The 18,448-nt window shown below is 40.8% G+C and overlaps 1 protein-coding gene across 11 annotated transcripts in view; it reads left to right on the top strand.

The window, feature by feature from the left end:
* PKP4 (plakophilin 4) overlaps window positions 1–18,448 on the top strand; it is a 258,891-nt gene that overhangs the window by 209,414 nt on the left and 31,029 nt on the right. For all 11 annotated transcript variants that reach the window (XM_027560148.1, XM_027560114.1, XM_027560139.1 and 8 more), the window contains 2 exons: window positions 4,777–4,909; window positions 6,015–6,228. In XM_027560148.1, coding sequence (XP_027415949.1) covers window positions 4,777–4,909; window positions 6,015–6,228 — 347 coding nt within the window. The remainder of the gene's footprint in view (window positions 1–4,776; window positions 4,910–6,014; window positions 6,229–18,448) is intronic.

Below are 18,448 nucleotides of genomic sequence, written 5' to 3'. Positions count from 1 at the left end.
AATGTATTAATGGTACAAATAATTCATCTGAAAGAAGGAACAAAGTACTTACTATGGAAAGTGGCAGTGAGACAGAATTCATGTTATTCTTTTTGAGCAGGGCTTCAGCTCTGACACTCACCAGCATAATTCCATTTACTGTCTTTTTCATCTTTATGCTATTGTCAAATATTTTACTTCTACACACATTGTAAAGCCCATAATATGGTACTGTTATTTTTACTGTAAATAGTCAGTTGTCTTTTAAAAAAATTATATGAAGTCAGAAACACGATCTTTTTATTCTCCTACATAATTATTTATAGTTTCCTGCACATCTTCCTATAAATTCTAGTTTCCATCTCAACTCATTTCCCTTCATCCCAAAGAACTTTCTCTAGCTTTTCTTATGTTTCATGTCTGCTGCCAACACATTCTCTCGGCTTTAACTTATCTGAAAGTGTTTTTATTTACTAATTTTTAAAGGATATTTTTGCTAGATATATGATTCAGGATTAATAAGCTTTCATTTTCAGTGCTTTAAAAAGGACATTGTTCAGTATCTTCAGAGTTCCATAGTTTCTGATGCAAAATCAGCCAACATTTGCATTATTTTTCTCATTAAAATAATGTATCTTTTCTCTGACTGACTTTCATATTTTTTCTCTTTTTTGTTGACCTTGAGCAGTTTTACTCTAACAAGCCTTAATTATGTTTTTCTTATATATAACCTGGTTGGGGTTCACTGAAATTCTTTACGTGTTGGTGATTTTACCAAAGTTGGGACATAGTAAACTATTATTTCTGTAAATATATTTTTCTGGCCCAAATTCACTCTCCTCTCCTGGAATAACTTGACACCATCTCACAGGTTACTGTAGTTCTGCTCACTTTTAAAAAGTCTTTTTTCTCTGTGTTCTTCATTTAAGACTTTATTAATCTATCTTCAGATTTGCTGGTTTTTTCTCCCATGGGCTCCAGTCTGTTGTTAAGCCCATCCAGTGAATTTTTTTTCAAACAATTTGGCTTTTTTTTTTAATAGTTTTCATGTCTCTGATGACATTCCCCATCTATTCCCTCCTTAAATATATCTTTTGCGTTATGTTGTTGAGTGTATTTATAAAAAGCATTTTAAAATCCTCTGATCTTTCCAGCATCTATGTTTTCTGTAAGTCTGTTTCTGTTATTTTCATCTTTGAGAGTCACAGTTTTCTGTTTCTTCTTACGCCCTGTAGTTTTAAATTATAGGCTGGTTGTGTGGATGATACATTGTTAGCACTCTGTGTTGTCTCCTCTTAGGGTTCTAAGCTTTATCGTGGCAAATAACTAAATTACTGACAGGTGCTGTTTGATCCTTCACAATTGATTCTGTTCCTTACTAGGACAGATCTATTTTAGATTTGTTTTACTCCCTAGCACATGGCCCTTACTCTGTGGCATTGTTGTTACTCCTAAGCATGGCCTTTGTGGAGACTAAATGCTGAGGTGATCAGTAAGGTCTGCACTGTAACTGGGCTGGAGGTCCAACATCACCTGGTATGTATTCAGTTCTCATTCTGCTCTCCACCAAACCTGCATGTATGCAGTGCTCATATATACATATACAGCCCAGTGCTCAACTAACGACTCGTGAGTAGACCATACACAGACTTGCAGCGTCTCCTCTGCATAGCCCTCTCCTCCCCAGTATCCTGCCCTGCAAATTTTAACCTCTTTAGCATCTCCAAATTCCAGTCTTTCCCACTCAGATAACTAAGACCATCATGCCCAAATGAACTTGCCATCCATCCAGCCCATGAATTGATAGCAGTCTTTCCAGGATAAATTTCTGCTGAAAATCAAGTTTGGAGTTGATGCCAGCTAAGCCTAACTCCCCATCTCCAACTGGAGCCCAACCTTTGTGTTGTCTGGCCTTAGTGATACCCAGAGCCTCTAGGAAATCTTGACCATTTAAAGAGGACAGAATGTATATTCGTAATGATTGAGTCTTCAAGGAAAAATTAAATCACACTCCTTGCACTCTGCTAATTACCTTGTAGATTTATATAGTAGGCTGTAGACAGATTTTCATCAGAAATAGTTAACAGTTTCAATGCATAAATGAAAATCTGCCTTTATAGAGACTGCCCCTACTTAGTATATGGTTCATTTTTCAGGGCTGATGAATGTTAGTAAAATATATATATCCTAATTCTAAGTATGTAAAATACTTTAATATATCACCACAATTTAGTCATCACAATCAGCCTAAGAAGAAGTTAGAAATAATAGTTTTATTGTTCCTATTTTACAGATGGTAAAACTGGAATTCTAAATAAATGGTTTTCAAAATCACATCATAATTGAAAGACCTTGGACCTAAACATAGGCAGTCTAGCTCCAAATTCTGTGCTTTTTCTGCTCTGTTATCCTCTCTCTCTTGGTATTTGTGGTTTTCTTAGTGCCTGTCTATCCCCCAAACTGGAAATTTCCATGTCATCCTTGACTTCAGTTTTCAGTAAGTAGATTATCTGGCTGCTGTCCAAAGAATAGGTGGGGGAGGGGTGATATTTGAAGGACAGTGAGCCCAGGTGGCATGTTATTGGTTCAGCCAAGATGGAAAGAGTAGATGCGTTGGATTTATATTAAATATTTTGGAGATGGTTAACAGAGTTGCAGGTGGATTGGATGAGAAAGATAAAGGGAAGAGAAAAATCAAGGATGGTCCTATTTTATTTTGGGCAAATGTGGGGATGGTGGATAGTCTCCTTGCCACCAGTTTTTCCTGATTCTAGTATATTCTCTACTTGGCCACGAGAGTTATCTTCCTTATAAATGTAACCATATTGCATTCTCTCACTCTTCTGCTTTAAAACCTCCACCAGGTAACGTTTCCTGTGTGCGAGAATAACACATGAACCACTGAACTCCACCTCTTAATACTAATGCCAGGTTCCTTGTCTATCTGTATCTAATGTTGTTTGATAGTGCCTACCGCATGGGGCAACAGTCAAGCTAAGAGAGATAATGTCTGTAAAGCTCTTGACATAATATCTGACACAGATAAGCTCAGTAACAGTTCATGTTAGAGTATTAAGACTAAGCTTTTTTAGCTTGGAATACATGGCCCTGTACATGAGATCATGTCTTACTCAATGTTTGTGTCTCCAGCACCTGCTGTGGCGCTTGTAGTAGGAATTCACTGATGGGTGGTATGAATGTGTGTGTGCAGGTATGAAATGACCTGCCCCTTTGAAGTGGGTGAACCAGTTTATAACAGTTTCCTCCATCCTGTTATCAAAGTCTGCAAATGTGTTGCTTTGTGAACCATTTGTAAGAAACTTATCTTTATGCAACATAAGCATTAAATCACATTTAACAAGGATACCAAACAGTGAGCCATTTAAATGGCATCAGAAAATTCTGACAGTGTGGTATTATCTTATTTAAAAACGGTATGAAAATGTGTATGTATATTTAATATGATTGTGTCCTCGTTGTACAAGGAGGGGGATAGTACAGGGGTAAGGGCGCAGACTCTGAGAGCTGATCGCTTGCTTGCTGTGTCGTGTCTGACTCTTTGCAACCCCGTAAACTGCCATGGGATTCTCCAGGCAAGAATACTGGAGTGGGTTGCCATTTGCTTCTCCAGGGGATCTTCCCAATCCAGGGATTGAACTTGCATCTCCTGCATTGCGGGCAGATTCTTTACCACTGAGCCATCAGGAAAGCCCACCTGAAAGCTGATGCCTGGATTCAAATGTTGCTCAGCTGTTGACTAGCCAGGTGTCTTTAGGCAAGTCGCTTAGCACTTCTGCTTCAGCCTCCAAATCTGAAAGACTGCTTTAAGTATAAATGCATTAACATACATAAAATGCCTGAAATAGTGCCTGGCACAGAATAGGTGCTCAGGAAATATTACATTCTGCTGCTGCTGCTGCTGCTAAGTCCCTTCAGTCGTGTCCGACTCTGTGCTACCCCAGAGATGGCAGCCCACCAGGCTTCCCCGTCCCTGGGATTCTCCAGGCAAGAACACTGGAGCGGGTTGCCATTTCCTTCTCCAATGCATGAAAGTGAAAAGTGAAAGTGAAGTCGCTCAGTCGTGTCCGACTCTTAGCAATCCCATGGACTGCAGCCTAGCAGGCTCCTCTGTCCATGGATTTTCCAGGCAAGAGTACTGGAGTGGGGTGCCATTGCCTTCTCCGATATTACATTCTACTTAATAATAATACAGTTTTTAACAATTGTGTATACACACATGTGCACACTTGATATGTTGAAAAAAGACCAACAGGAAACATAAACAGTGGTTTTCTCTGGATATAGGATTACTGGAAAAAAAATTGTTATCATGTTTTATATTTATTATAATCAAGAGCAACCATATATATTAAATTTCTTATAAACCATCAGGTATGCGGTATTTCCACTAGCCTTCTTCCTCTCTCCCCAGACGTGACATCTTCTCAGCTAGCTGAAGTGCACTTGCACTCGCACCTGCAAATTTCTTGCAGAGGCAGAAAGGCATAAAATTAGAATCAGGAGAAGGAAAACAAAAATGGAAAAGTAACTCATATTAAGAACCTCCTTTGTGCCCCGGATTCTTTCTGTGCATCATGATTCTTTAAGATCATAAGTATCTGTGATATGTTCATCAGTGGGAAAATATTATTTATGTATATTTTTAAATTTTATTTATTTTTTAGGATATTTGTAACGTCCTATTGTGGTCTCCACTCTTTTCTTTTGACAGATGTTTTGTTCAGTTTATGGTAGACCCTGGGCCTCGCTTTCTGAAGCCGTGTTTTTCTCTTGCAGGGAGTTTGCCTGGCGTGATCCTGAGTTGCCTGAAGTCATCCACATGCTGCAGCACCAGTTCCCGTCAGTTCAGGCAAACGCAGCGGCCTACCTGCAGCACCTGTGCTTTGGTGACAACAAAGTGAAGATGGAGGTACAGGACCAGTGCCTGGGGTGCCCAAGACAGCCGCGGGGAGCGGGGAGGGTGGAGCAGTGCCTTTCTCTTTAGCAGCTGTGTGCCTGCGTGCTTGAGAAATGGCCCAGTGCGTCTAGAGGCCCTTTAAAAGAGATGTTTCGATACCAGTTACTCTTTTACTTCTCAACTGCGCATTTCAATATTTCTTGGGAAAAGCTGCAATGAGGATATTTCTGGAAGTACATTTAGCTTTTTCAAATCATGTGTCCACTCATTACCTTATTTATAAAACATGAAGCAAAATCAATTTAACCTGCAGTTTTAAAAGTATTTTCTGTAAATCTATTAGATACAAATTATAATATGTACTTATGAGCTCACATATTTTATGAGATTCTGGTCAAGATTGGTGCCAACACGTAATTAAGTAAAGGATTTATAGCCATTACTAATTCTGAATATATATGAATATTTTATTTCAGATTTTAAGCATTTTGAGCTTTTATTGAAAATAGTCACTGGTTTTGGCTGGATTTCACATTTTAAGCCATTTTTCCCCCTGCAGTGTCATGTAGCATTTGTTTTTTTCATCCCTTAAAATTTAGAACAACACACAGTTACAGACCTAAAGGTGGATGCTGCAGATAAAGCCCCAAAATATTCATATAATATACTAATGAAGTGACAAATGGAAGAAAATTTAGAAGAGGAGAGTCACCCGGAGACACGATTCTAGAAAGCCAATGACTTCAGTCAAAACTCCCCTCCTGTGTTTTCTTCAACCCCGCATAACTTTGTGTGCTTGTGTATTTGTGCATTTCACTCAGAAACAGCAGTGCGATCCCTGTGTATGTTCAGGGGTTGGTGTGTGACTGTGCTACCTGCGTGTGGCCCCTAGTCCACCTAGGGTCTCCCTTCCCTTTAAGCCATGAACCTGTGAAAAGAGCTTCATCTTAGAGAGCGTCCTTAAAATTTATAGAGCACGTTTTCTTAGGATAAAAAGTGCCCTTTTGAAATGATCTGAAGTTATCTGTTTTCCATGATCTTTCCATAATAGTCTTTTGTTTGACCTCTGATTGACCACATGTCACTTAGGCCTGGTGCTTAATATTTTTCATTCTAGGTGTGTAGGTTAGGGGGAATCAAGCATCTGGTTGACCTTTTGGACCACAGAGTTTTGGAAGTTCAGAAGAATGCTTGTGGTGCCCTCCGAAACCTTGTTTTCGGCAAGTCTACAGATGAAAATAAAATAGCAATGAAGAATGTTGGCGGGATACCTGCCTTGTTGCGACTGTTGAGAAAATCTATTGATGCAGAAGTAAGGGAGCTGGTCACAGGTGGGTACTAAATGTGATCTTGTCTTGAAGGAGGTGTTGAAAACCATCTAGACTCTGCCCGTGTATGGTGGCATTGTGAAGGACTTTAGAAGGTCTAGGAGGAGATGATGATACAGTGCTCACAGCTGTGACAGTGACTCATACAAGTTACTCTAATGATTCAGAAGGCCCTTGCAGTGCTAGAGTCGTCTCTCCTAGTCTCATTCATTGTATTCGTTAGTGAGCAAGTATCAGCTAACAGATCTCTTGTTCACAAAGGGTTGAATACATTATTTTTCATTACATACTGCATAGTAATTACTCATTTTAAATAGATTTGGTTTCCTTCGTTATGAAAATAAACTGTACTTAATGGATTGGCTACCTGCCACTTCAGTTCAGCCAGTGTCTGAATGCCTGTTAGTATCTCAGACACTTCTCCAGGTAACTGGAGATGTAAAATGGATAAAAGTCCCTGCCCTCATGTAGCACTTCAATTCCAGTGGAACACAAGTGATTTTCTCTGAATGTCAGTGAAAAGTGCAAGTGCCGAACTCAGTAGAGGTTGCCCTGGGAGCACAGCTGATGGGTAGGGAAGTTCTCTGAAACCAAAGGTGGCCTAAAGGTTCAGGAGGCATTGGCTGGGTACAGAGGGGATATATTTCCAGTCGCAGGCAGAGGCTTGGAGACAGCATGGGATCTAGGAGCAGAGCTATCAGCAGAAGGGGGATTCTGTAAGAAGATAAGACCAGAGAGAAACACAGGCCTGGTTTGGGGAACTTGTGTTCCCGATGCAGTGGGAGGGATCATGGGACATGGCATGGCTAGTTTGGGCTTTTAAATGCATTCTTCCAGCAGGCAACTGGGTGGGGGATTAATTTAAAGTACAGGAGCCTGGCACCTGAGAGGGCTGTGAGGAGGGTAGGAGTCTAGAGATAATGGCTTGTACTATTCACTGGTAGTGGGCAGTGAAGAAGAGGGAGCCATGAGAGAAATGTTTCATGGCCAGGGCTTGATTGTCAAATTCGGGGAGTGAGCAACCCAGAGAAACAGTGATGCTTTGTCTTGAGGTCAAGCTGAAAAAACCATTCTGCAGGAGGGTGAATAAATGACAGCACTATTGATAATAGACTGTTAGGGGGAAATACTGAGTATTCATTGGTAGAGAAATGGTTAAATAAAGGGCAGTACATCCACACAGAGAAACTACATAGAAGGGTTAAAATAAGCACATTAGCACTATCTGTAGCAACAGAGAAATCTCTACAACTGCTTGCAGAATGATAAACCCAGTATGATACTATAGGATAAGTGTTAAAGTATGCAGGTTGAGGCTATAATTTATTTTTTGATAGAGAAACACTCAAGAAAGGTAAAATTTTTTATTAAAATGATAAAAGACAGATTCAGGATAGTTGGTTATATCTCTAGGGTTCAGGTGGAGAAAAAGGGATTGGGGAGTAAAATCCAGCTCCATTTCTTTAAAAAGAAAGAGAAATCTAAAACAAATAAGACAAAATGTTAATGCAGCTGATCCTTGGATAACCTGGGGTTTGGAGGCACTGATCCCCCGTGCAATCAACACTCTGTGTATAGCTTACAGTCAGCCCTCCACATGTGTGGTTCCTCCATGTCTACAGTTCTACATCCATGGATTTGACCAACCACCGGTTGTACAGCACTGTAGTTTTTACTATTGAAAAAAAAAGCCACATTATTAGTGGACCCATTTCAAACCCATATTGTTCACAATTCAATTTCATTTAACAAAACTAGGGGTAGTAGACATCTGGGTGTTTGTCTTATACTTGCTTTGCTATTTTTCATGCTTGAAATAGTTAACTTAAAAAATTTTAACATTTTTTTCAAAATTAAACCCATTCCCCAGTGGCTTCCACTGTCAAATCAGAGCTTTAGGTTCTGTCAGCTCTTACTCAGTCACACTTGCTGCTGCTAAGTCACTTCAGTCATGTCCGACTCTGTGCGACCCCAGAGACGGCAGCCCACGAGGCTCCACCGTCCCTGGGATTCTCCAGGCAAGAACACTGGAGTGGGTTGCCATTTCCTTCTCCAATGCAGGAAAGTGAAAAGTGAGAGTGAAGTCGCTCAGTCGTGTCCGACTCTTAGTGACCCCATGGACTGCAGCCCACCAGGCTCCTTCATCCATGGGATTTTCCAGGCAAGAGTACTGGAGTGGGTTGCCATTGCCAGTCACACTTAGTAATATATTAATAACAAACCATCTCAAATCTAATATTTAGTTAAGGGGAATCAGCTTTCTTGTAAGATATTAATGTTCAAAGTAAATGCCCTGTATTCAAATAAAGTATGAAAATTATGTACTAAAAGTAGAATCCACGTTATGTATAAACTCCAAAATGGATTGCTTGCCCTAATGTAGTTTGAATATTAATGCTTTAACACATCTAAATTACATATTGATTTAGGTGTATGTACTTCCTCTTTATAATATGTTCTTAAAACATCAAACCCTCTCACACACACAAAAATAATTTCTTTGTATTTACATATTGTGTATTGTGTGTGTGTATGAAATGAAAATTAGAACAAGAAATAGAATTAAGAAGAAAAGATTATAGACATAGCTGTTTAAGAAGCTAGGACCATCACTGTGATTACACCCAAAAATTTATCCTAAGCTCCCTGTTAGGCATAGAGAAGATGGTGTTATTTGCAGTATATGAGTTTTTTCTTTCCTCATATGATATTTCTTTCCCATCACTTTGAACATATATATGAATGTTCAATATTTTCTCCCAGTAACCTACCTGTGCAGCCAGCAAGGCTACCGAATGATGTGTGCGGGCTCCCTGAGGGACCAGGGGGCAATCCAGGGTCAACCTGACCTTGGAAACACAGCGTCTACTAGATCTGGTTCTCTTTTGATTAACTAGGCTGATTTTTCATGGCTTGGTCCTTAACATCCATGATGTGCAGCTCTTTTCTCTTCTGTCATAATTTCTCACAGGAAGAGGGAGTCTTGGCAGCTTTTTTGTTTCTGAGGTTTTATCCTTGGGAGGAATTGTTACAGTGTCTTTCCTGAACTGAGCTCAAGAAATTTGTTATGATTTAGTGATAAACAAGAAGTAAAGTGCATGAAAGTTTGGTGATTTCTTTTTCATTTTAGAATAAATCAAATTTATTTGAAGTAGAGCCAGCCTGTACTACTAAGGGCTTTTATGTACTAATTTACCTGGTGCATACTCTGGATGGGAGTACTAATTTAGCTGCTTTACTACATATTTCATCATTTCTATTTGGGAACAGTACTAAGTTGCTGAGAACACAAGATATTTTAAGACTTGGACCTTGACCTTGAAAGGAGGATATGAGTTTTCCCAATTCAAAAAACTATTTCCCTAATAGATTGTATCAGTTCCAATATAAAACTAGCAACAACCTCTGATATTTCTGTCTTAGAAACAGCTGCCAGTAGCTTTTAGCCTATTATAGAAGTATTTTTTAGCCATAGTTATAGGGTACGGAATATTAACAACTGTTTTATAGCTCTGTATTTGTACCTGTAACAATTTATGTTGGTGTGTGGATGGATTGCTTATGAAATATTTTTTGCAAAAGTAGGCTTTGCTTTGGAATGGGAGTAGCCAGTGTGTAAACAGGTCACTGAGATGACAATAAAGAAAGGAGTTGGACCAGAGAACTTACAGAATTGAGTTTCCAGTTTCAAAATGCTATATGTCAGCCCAAGTTTGATTTGTATATAAACATTATCTACCTAATATGAAACTACCAAGTCATAATATAAATTGAGCATGGTTACTTGGCAGTGTATGTGTATTATATTTATACATTTATTTGTAGCTTAAGATTTATGGAGACAAGAAAAATCTATTCACATTTCTCAATTCCAGAATTTAGTAGTACCAACTTTAATGATCAGTAGTGGTTTACTGTTATTTTTAAATTTATTTATTTATTCATATTTTTAGCTGTGCTGGGTCCTCGTGGTGGTGCATGGGCTTTCTCCAGTTGCAGTGAGTGGGGTCTACCCTAGTTGTGGTGCAAAAGGCTTCTCAGTGCAGTGGGTTTTCTTGTTGCAGAGCACAGGTTCTGCAGGTTCTAGACTTTGTTGCCCCGTGGCATATGGAATCTTTCTGGACCAGGAATTGAACCCATGTCTCCTGCATTGACAGGTAGATTCTTAACCCCTGGAACCACCAGGGAAGTCCTCAGTAGTGTTCTAAGAGCAACTAATCCCTGATATGTTTTAGAGAATGACAACATCTAGAGATCCTTCTGCCCTTTCATTAACTATTCCTCAAGTCAAACACTCATAAACTGTCTCTAAATCATAGAATCACAAGATTGGGAGGGACCTCAGAATTCATTTTGCCCATCAGCCATCTAACGCATGGAGCCCCTGGGTGGCTTCCCTGGTGTGCAGGCCGCCCACCATTTGCTTGAACCCACAGGGACAGGGAAGTCATTACTTTGTTATTACTCAGTCATTAAGACTGAGCAGCAGGGTTGTCCAGAAAGCACCAAGAGAACATTAAGTATGACTGGAGAAGCAAGGAAGAGAAGCCCTCGGGAGCTCATTTTGCCTAGGAATAGCCACTCCAGTATTCTTGCTTGGAAAATTCCATGGACAAAAGGAGCCTGGTGGCTACAGTCCATGAGGTTGCACAGTCGGACATGACTAAGCATGCACACAGATAGCCCCAAATCCAGCCTTCCAGATTGCTCCTAACTGGGAAAGCATGCCCCAGTCTGAACCATTTTCATTAAAACACATCTGCTCCAGACTTGGTTTGAAGGGTGTGCTATGTGACTGCATCACGCAGCATTCCCTATCACCTGTCCATCTCCTGGAAGCTATCCTTCCAAATACTAATGTTCTGCCAGTGTCTCCACAAAGTACTCTGACCGTGGCCAATCTTGCATGATGCTTGGTCTTTGTAGGTATAGCCTAAGAGTTCTTCAGTTAAGTTATAGTCAACTTTGGATCATGAAATGTTAAAGCACAATGCAACTGTCTTGTTCAAAATATTGTATCACTTGAAAATTGGTATCCCCTTGTTCTGTTGTTCTTAACATTAAGTAATTCAACCTAGTTATTAATCCAAAGCCCTTTTTTCTAGTTCTTTTGTTTCAGTTTGGCATTCTTAACACACTTCAGTGAAGAAGTTTTAACTGTTGTTTTAAAAAGATGCCTCGCCTTTGCTTTAAATATAATAACTGTCCAGGGCCTGCATTTTGGGCCACATCTTTATTTTCAGGGGAAAAAAGGAAAAAATACTTGTAGCCAAGTATATTTTCCCAGGAGAGTGTGGCTGCCATTGTTAATTAAAATAGTTCTCTAATATGTAACATGATTCTGTGTTTTCTTCATTGTGTTGAACATTTTCCAGGTTGAAACCTAATGAGCTTTTCTTCCAGTAAGTGCTGATATGTGTAGGTGAGGTTTGTATTACAAAGATACTTTTTGCCTTTATTGTGCTTAAACCTGAAAGCTGGATGAAGTATGGTTTTCCCCCGGTTGGGTTGTAACATGAACATCTACTAGGTCACAGGCTGTGGATGAAAAGTGGGATCATCTTGTCACTAGAAAAAATGTGTTGAATTTACTTGTTCAGGATAATTAGTATTTCTAAGCTAGGATATGTCAGCTTCAAGTTATTGAGCATCCTGAAAGAATCACTTTTTAAAACTATAGAAATTGAAGATATTGCATAGAATCTGGAGGCCTGCCTTTTAATGCACCAGATGTCCCAAAATTATCACACTTCTCTTACCCCCATTAACACTGGTGTTAAATACCCAAAAGTAGCCTTTGGATAATAATGGACTTTGTTTAAATGACTGCCATATTCACATTCCTTCCAATTTAGCAAGTGATTATTCATCCATATGGCTAAATAAAATATTTCCACACTGTTTATTTTAAAATTTTTGGATGCCAGCAGTGGATTCCAGACACTATGAAGAACATGAAATTACGCATATTCCTTTCCTAATCATTAGCTCCATATTTCTAATTAGTAAATTAATAAGAAAATGATTGCTGTGGAAGAGGAAGAGTAGATGGGCCAGGCCAAAGTTTAGCAAACAGCAGGACATCCTATAAAGAGCCAGAGCTTAATGGACATGCATTCAGCCTTTTGGACGGTTGCTTGCCATTACAGGATGAAATAATTGCTAAACATGTCCCCTTGGCCTAATTAATGTGCCTTCAAAACAGTCATTTATTCTCTGATCCAGAGAGGAGTTGGCCTACTACTGTGTGCTGTGCTTTTTGTGGGCCCCTAGAGCTCTTCGGAGCCGCATGGGTAGTTTTCAGAAATCAAGCAGCATCGCCCCCCAGTTCTCAGCGTAAGTCGATAGAATCCTTACCACTTGGTCTACTTTATAAAATAGCATTTTATTATTAAATGCATTCTCTTCTTTACTGAACATTTCAAACCATAAAAATCAATAATGAGAAATAAAATGACAAAAGTTTCATTGGTAGCAAGACAATAATAGCTTGATAGATGCAACAACTGCTAATTCAAAGTCACAGAACTTTGAGCTGGAAAGGGCCGTAAAGAAATCTATTCTGCCCCTGGTATTTCAGCGTAAGAAACTAGGGTGCAGAGAGGTTGGCTTCCCTGGCTTGCAGGCTGGAACTGTTTCCTCCCTGCCTCTGCCTGCCCCAGCCCATCCCCCAAGTCTGGGGGAGGGTGCAAAAGCCCATTTTCACATCTCATGTTCCTTAATCTTTCAAATTACCACCAAAAAGAATTTTTTAAAAAGTCCCATATCTCCTTTACTGTCTGAATTTCACCCAGATGTATGGAGAAATATTTTTGAACTTAGTCACTGGCATGACCACATCAAACTAATGATCAGGTAGTTTGCTTCAAATATGTGAAATGTGATCTTAGCCTTGTATTTCAAGATTTGCATCCTGAGTATGAAAAGATTTGCCCTTGGAAGTGGAATGTGACATTCTGTTTAGTGCGTAGGATTCTGAACACCAAGCAGGATGAGGCAGTCAAGTGGGGAGACTCAGAGACTCCTGGAGAATTCAAGTGGTCAGCCACTGGTCTTGGGTGGGGTATCTCAGCACGAGCCAGGCCCCGTTAACGACACTCTTTCAGTAAACCAGCCAGCATGTTAGTGTGAGAAGGATGAGAGCACATGACAAAATACCCAAAAAAGATGCCCAGAAGACCCCACCCATGTTTCTCGGGTCTTTTGCAGTTTCGGAGTCTTTCTGATCTCTTAAGACTTAGGACTGGAGGCCCTTCTGTCTCTAAGCTGCTCTGCTTGGATCAGATGACTCAGTAGAAGCTTGGTGCCATTACAAATGCATAAGTACATTCCTGGAACACATAGAAGTCAGCTGTGGAACCTACAACTGCAGGAACTTTTTCTTAGGGCAATCTCTGTGTAAATGGCCTAACTCTGTCAGCACCTGAAGTGACCTGAAGATCAACCAGGGTGGCCACGTCACTACCCCCACTGCCACCTCTGCATCAGAGCACTTCTCTTAGAAGGATTTCCCTTCATGTGACCCATTCGCTTTTATAAACTGCCCCCCAGCAGAGGCAATCATCCTTTATGTGCCTTACGGGCCATTCTTAGTCAGCAATTCTAAATTGTAAGCTGATTTATTTTCAGAGGAAATGCCTTTCCAGGGTACATAAGACCATATCCCTCCGTGATGTCATTAATCCTCTCAACCTGCCTCTAAAGTTGGGAAGTTACCTAGGTAAGAAAGAATATGATGAAATGCAAATGTGGGTCTGTAAGTGGAGCTTTAGAAATTGATAGATCTTTTTAAAGATGCTGTGATCCACCTTTGTATCGGAAAAATCACAGAAACAAAGGCTAACCCTTACGTTCTTTAAAACTCTATACAGATAAAGATCAATCATTTGAGTCCTTTGGCTGGGAAGAGTTTAAACAGCCAGAGTAGTCCCCTTCCAATTGAACATGCAGGCTGGGACCACACTGTGTGCAGCATCTGAGCCATCACTCACGGTGACAGGAACCGGAGGTCCTGACCATCGTGACCACAGCAGGGTCCGAGTTAGCCTTCCCATGCCTGGCGTGGAGTACGTGTTAGCTGAGCAGGAAATCTCAGGGAGCAACCAGGGTCGCAAAGCAAGCCCCGCAGGCTGGCTGGGCCAGGCCTCCCTGTGGGACCCAGCTCTCGAGGCAGCTGCACTGCCCCCCACCTAGGATGGCACTGTGCCAACCAGCAATGAGTGTAGCAAAGCCTAGGCTGGCAGCAAGGGCACAGGAAAAAGAAAGCCAGGAGCTAGGAGTGTAAGCCAGGCCCAGGACTGCACATTCAGCTAGTCTGGGGGTCACCACACATGTTTTAGGAATCTCTGCTGAGATGGTCTCATCTTGGGAACCCTGGAGATGATTATCCCACCATGACTTGTTTTCCTGGGAATTTCTCCAGAGAAAGCCATTACTATAATTAAAGACACTCTCATAATAATTGCTTTCCTATTATTTCATTTCTGTCTCAGTGTCATAATTTATTCACAGCATTCCTGTCCTAGTGGAAAGTTTGAGACATTTACCTGAAGCCACAAATAGCAAATACTTCTCACACTATTTTTCCCCACTCCCCCTTGATTTCCTTGTTTCTGTCAGCTGAACCATAGTCTCACACATGAGCTAAACTGTTGACTCATCTTTGACATCACCCTCAGCTTACATCAGGCTCCAAATTCTCATCACAAGCATCTTCCCTCCCTCTTCCCGTCCCCTCCGCACTCCTTCAGGTCCTCATCACATGCTCCCTGAAGTACTGTCCTTGGACACAGGCTCTGCCCCTCCTGGTCCCTCAGGGTCACTGTCCCCTCCTGGGATGACCCCTGGCCTTACAGTCCACACTTTCCCACCTGCCAGCCAAATCTACAGCCCCTGTGCTCACCTTCCCTTCTGGGCCAACCCCAGCCTCAAGGTTCCCCCATTCCTACCCCTCAATGGAAGAGCACCCCAAGCCCACTTCCCCCTGGCCTCTACCTTTCACACTCCAGCTTGAATGCCATGGTCTCCAGTTCCACACCAAGGTGGAGCTTCGCCTACTCAGTGAACATCCAGAGCGAGGCAACCGGGTATTGGGAGCAAGTGTGGGCTCCAGAGTCTGATTGACTCATTTCCTTCTTGATCTCTGACCCCTGGCAAGTCCTCCTCACCAGTGCCAGCTCCCCCCAAAGATAAACACAGCACCTGCCACTTGGGGTTGCTGTGGAGTGCCTGACACAAACCACATGCAAGCTGGCCTTGTTGCTCTTTCTGCTGGTGACTCCTTGGTCACTGCTGCCTGGAGCTGTAACTGTTTGTGTCAAGGCCTCCTGGGAGCCAAGGGCCCGCCTACTTGTATCCTTTAGTGTCTGATGTAAAAGCACCCCTACCAGCACTTTTCCAGTAGAAGTGTAAATGCAGGGCACGTGTTGTTATGAACTTCCTAGTAGCCACATTACAAAGGAAAAGAAACATCTGTTTATTTTAATAGTGTAATTTGTTTGACCCAGTAGTTCCAGAATATCACTTCAACTTGTAAGCAGTACGGAAACTATTAGTAAGGTGTCCTACATTCACTTGTTTCATACCAGGTCTTCATAATCAAGTGCATATTCTATACTCAGCACATCTCAGTTTGGACTCGCTGTACTTCACATGCTCGATAGTCTAATATTTCTACCCCCCTTTTTCAAAGATGCTTGCAGGGTGGGGATACACAACTGCAGCCTGTTCCTCAGAGCCCATGGATGCAGAATGGCTGGGAAGGGATGAACATGTATATACCACACAGTGTTCTGACCCCCAGAGAACTGAAACATGACCTGACTTGTCATGATGCGTGCTCTGTGCAGGGAACCATGGGGCCAAGACCTTACTATCCCTTCTCTGAGTTAACACTCTTCACACCCCTATGGCTTGGATGCCTGGTGGACATCTCGTGAAAGAGCATAACTAAAGAACAAACACTGAGCATGAGGGCAACTTATGAAGGAAAATGCAGGGGCTGGTCAGGTCAGTTCAGTTCAGTCACTCAGTCATGTCCAACTCTTTGTGACCCCATGATTTGCAGCACGCCAGGCCTCCCTGTCCATCACCAACTCCCGGAGTTCACTCAGACTCAGGTCCATCGAGTCAGTGATGCCATCCAGCCATCTCATCCTCTGTCGTCCCCTTTTCCTCCTACCCCCAATCCCTCCCAGCATCAGGGTCTTTCCCAATGAGTCAACTCTTCGCATAAGGTGGCCAAAGTACTGGAGTTTCAGCTTTAGCATCATTCCTTCCAAAGAAATCCCAGGGCTGATCTCCTTCAGAATGGACTGGTTGGATCTCCTTGCAGTCCAAGGGACTCTCAAGAGTCTTCTCCAACACCACAGTTCAAAATCAGTAGTGATACCTGAAGTGCACTAGTACTTTTTTGGCTGTTTTATTTTTCTTTTTTTTTGCAGTGCCCATGAACTCTTGTGTTGTTCGGTGTTGGGTGTTTTGTTTTGTTTTTGATAACTAGGAAGCAACATGAATACTATATAAAAATTAATGGGTTTAGATTTATTTCATATCAGAAAAAAATTGCATAGGCTGTTATATATGCTACTCGAAAAATAGCATTTTCCAAATGTTGTTTAGTTTTCTAATATCCTTTAAGAAATATATTTTTCAAATGGTGCTATTATTAATCAGGTAAAATCAGTTTCTAATTTAACTATAGAATTATCACTTGGCTCTTTGAATAGCTATAAAACTAGTTTTAAATGTGAGCTCTTTGAAAATTCTGCAGCCAAGGATTTATGTGAAATGGTATTCTAATTACTTTATTCATTCTTTGTGGGAAAAATGAGCTTTCATCTCTTACGGCAGTATTTCATTGTGGTTACTGGTTACTCTTAATTACATGTACTTTTTCCTGTGGTAGAGAATAAGCAGCATTTTCTTCAATAGGAGGCATGAAATTCCCTAACATATTCTAAATTTGTTTATGCATGTTCATAGTTCTCACAACAAAAAAAACTAATTGTTTTGAATAAAAACCTCAAGTTTCCTAAGCTGAATTATAGTTCATTTTTAACTTTTTCTTATTGTGGGCCCTGCATAAGTGTAACCAGACATATAAAAGAATGAAAGAGTATTTCTTACCTACTATGCTTGCCTAATGAAATTTATTTATTTATTTTGCCTAATGAAATTTAAATTAATATTAAATTTAGAAAAAATGCTCATCATACTGTGAAAAGTCAACATGCTGAATATCCCTGAAGCACATTCTGCATTAGGATGTTAGAGCTAAAGGTTTATCGTGTTGATGGAGAATGCTAATCCTGAAGTTCTCTATTTGTTATCAGTCTCGCTGCATGTGGGAGTTGGTGTATATTCTTTTCATTACTTACTACTCTAGGAACATTCTCCCTGACCCATTAAATGAAGCCCTGGACAGACTAAGTGGAAAGAACATTATTTTATTACTACTTTAGTGATGTGGGTGCACACAGGTATTATTAGTCGGTCTTAAGACTGGTGCTTTTTACTTCGAGTAGAAAAGTCAATTCCATAGCTAAGGCTTTTAAGTTTAATTGAACCTTCTTCATCTAATATCGGTTGATCAGAACTGGTTACTTTAGCTTTCTATAACCTTTATTTTTTAAATAGAAAGTGGAGAAGAAAAACCAGTGTCTTGGAACTTGCTCTGATGTTCAAAATGGCAAGTTAAATCCATACCAAATGTAGTTTTGAGTGTTACATGGGAAAGCGCATGATTGGAGGTATAATGTAACCCTTAGTGTGGGATCAGAAAGCTGCCTTTGTGTGGATGCCACAAGCATATCAAAAATAGAATCCTTCCTTTTTTCTGATCAAGAATAATTTTGAACATTTTTTGAAGTTGCAGAAGAGGAAGCCTGAATTTCTATGGCAGACTGGTCTTATGAGTCATCCGAGTTGACCAAAAGATAGCCTACTTTGCCTACTTTGCTCTATATGTCTACAGAAGGATTCAGTTCAGTGCAGTCGCTCAGTTGTGTCCAACTCTTGGCAACCCCATGAATCGCAGCACGCCAGGCCTCCCTGTCCATCACCAACTCCCGGAGTTCACTCAGACTCATGTCCATCGAGTCAGTGATGCCATCCAGCCATCTCATCCTCTGTCGTCCTCTTTTCCTCCTGCCCCCAATCCCTCCCAGCATCAGAGTCTTTTCCAATGAGTCAACTCTTCGCATGAGGTAGCCAAAGTACTGGA

This window comes from Bos indicus x Bos taurus, chromosome 2 (genome assembly GCF_003369695.1).
Source record: "Bos indicus x Bos taurus breed Angus x Brahman F1 hybrid chromosome 2, Bos_hybrid_MaternalHap_v2.0, whole genome shotgun sequence".
NCBI lineage: Eukaryota > Metazoa > Chordata > Mammalia > Artiodactyla > Bovidae > Bos > Bos indicus x Bos taurus.
Note: the sequence above shows the minus strand (reverse complement) of the source record. Positions and strands in the feature narration are given on the sequence as shown.